At 58.8% G+C, this 2171-nt stretch overlaps 1 protein-coding gene across 1 annotated transcript in view; it reads left to right on the forward strand.

The window, feature by feature from the left end:
• The window catches only part of TINAGL1 (tubulointerstitial nephritis antigen-like 1), a 36036-nt gene that overhangs the window by 25784 nt on the left and 8081 nt on the right, over positions 1-2171 (forward strand). The window contains exons 3-4 of the mRNA XM_010836890.1: positions 473-796; positions 1710-1773. Coding sequence (XP_010835192.1) covers positions 481-796; positions 1710-1773 — 380 coding nt within the window. The 5' untranslated portion in view covers positions 473-480. The remainder of the gene's footprint in view (positions 1-472; positions 797-1709; positions 1774-2171) is intronic.

The raw sequence follows: 2171 nt of genomic DNA on the forward strand, positions 1-2171 counted from the left end.
GAGGAGGGGCAGGCGGAGGGGCCGAGACAGGTGGCAGAGAGGGAAAGTAGAGGGGGGCAGAGGGGCACAGCGCGAGGGACACGTGAGGGCACAAAGTCAGGGGCCCCCATCAAGGACCGAAGCTGGGCAGGGATCCAGGATTGAAGGAGACCTGGGGTTCGAGGCCTGGGTGTGGCCTTGGGGGGGGGCACCAAGAATGCCACCGTCCCCACCTCCCATTCTCTGAGGTCCCCTGGCAGGTCAGAGAGGGACTCCACTTCTTGCCCAAGCTCCCTCCCCGTCCTGTAAACCAGGGCACATAGACTGTGGCTCCTCGCCCCTGTCCTGCCAGGGGACGCAGAAGTCAGGGTCCCTGTTGGATCCCCGCAGACTTGCAGCCCCAGGAAGCAGGGGCGAGCGGTTCCCGGGGGTGCCAGGGAATCTCTGCTGCCCGCCACTTCTGACCCCTGACCTCTGCCCTCCCTGGGCCCAGGAGGCACCATGTGGCGCCGTCCACTGGGGCTGCTGCTGCTGCTGTTGCTGCTGCTGGCCGGCGAGTTGGGCGTGGGCGCCAGGCGGGGTCGTAGGCGCCGGGAGCTAGCACCCGCTCTGCACCGGCGTGGCATCCGGGACGCGGGGGGCCGGTACTGCCAGGAGCAGGACCTCTGCTGCCGCGGCCGCGCGGATGACTGCGCCCTGCCCTACCTGGGTGTGACCTGTTACTGTGACCTCTTCTGCAACCGCACCGTCTCCGACTGCTGCCCTGACTTCTGGGACTTCTGCCTTGGCGTGCCACCCCCCTTCCCCCCAATCCAAGGTGGGCACCAGACGGCCAGGGGTGGGTCACGTTGTCAAGCCCAAAACTCAGCAAGGCTCAGGAGCAAGGCTGATGCATTGGCGTTTCCAGGGGCGGCTTTGGGGTAGCATCTGGAAAGAGACCCGGCCCCTCTCTCTTTACTTCTGCGAAGCACTCACTCTGGTCTAACTTGAATCTCTCCTGTAAGATTGAAAAAGCGCCTCGGTCAGTGGGATTTTCATTTGCCCCAGGAGAAGGGCAGCCACCCATTTCTCCCAGTCCTTCCTGTCTCTGTATTCCAGACTGAGAAGGTGCTGGCCCCACCTGCTGACTCACTCTCAGACTGATAAAGCACACAAGCATTGGTCAGCGTCATTTTAGCAGTTCCTCTGCTTTTGCTCAGGATTCCTTATCCCTGAGATGGCTGGTCACACCTGGGAGGTGGGTCAAGTCTGTTCCTACCTTCAGCCCTTACCACCATCCACCCATCCCAATCCAAGAGGAGAATCACTTGACTTCCTTCCTACAATTCCACAGGGCCGCAGGTGTGCCTGGGTTGTCATCCCAAAGTGCTGTGTTATCTCAAGGCAGTCATGTGTCTTCTTTGGGCTTTGGCTTTCTCATATTCATCCCACTCCCCATCTCCAAACCCCAGCTCATTTAACTGGCATAGGATCTAAGGAATGTTGTGGCTGGCATCCAAGTGAAGCAAGAGGGATTTGGGTTAGAGTCAGTAAAGAACTTCCAAGTAGTGGGAAGTTGATATGTGACTCTCAGGAGATGTCTTACGTTATAGCTTGGCTTTGCTTTCAGTGAGGGCTGGTGTGTGTGTGTCTGGGAGGATTCAGGACACTAGACCTCTGAGGATCTGGCCATCTCAGCCCATCGTCCCTCGTCTTGGTTCCACTTCTCTTCCTGTCTTCCCTCCCACTAGGATGTATGCACAAGGGGCGCATCTATCCAGTCTTGGGAACCTACTGGGACAACTGTAACCGTTGGTGAGTATTTGGGACTTGGAGGCAGCTTGCCTGGTGGGCTTTGTGGCAACAGACTTGTTTCGCATCCTATCCCTGTCACTCATTTGCTGGTGGCAAGGCCTCAGTTTCCTCATCTGTAACATGGGAAATTTTACCTGGACCACATCAGCTTCTACACCGGCATTCCAACAGCAGTCCCCAGGAGTAGTCAACTCTGGATGCCCGGCTTCAGGTGCAGCTCCTCCTGCCGGGGGCCGGGCTACTTCCCCTCCCAGCCTTTCTCGCTGTCACTGGAGAGTCCAAGAAGGGGGCGCCAGGAAGGAAACCTCTGACTGCAGCATCCGCTGACCTGGACCGGATGAGGGTCAGGGATGGCTAAACTGGCAGCCAGCCAGAGTGTAGCGGGGCCTTCCCTGGAA

The sequence above is a fragment of the Bison bison genome, unplaced genomic scaffold (assembly GCF_000754665.1).
Source record: "Bison bison bison isolate TAMUID 2011002044 unplaced genomic scaffold, Bison_UMD1.0 scf7180017864068, whole genome shotgun sequence".
Classification (NCBI taxonomy): Eukaryota; Metazoa; Chordata; class Mammalia; order Artiodactyla; family Bovidae; genus Bison; species Bison bison.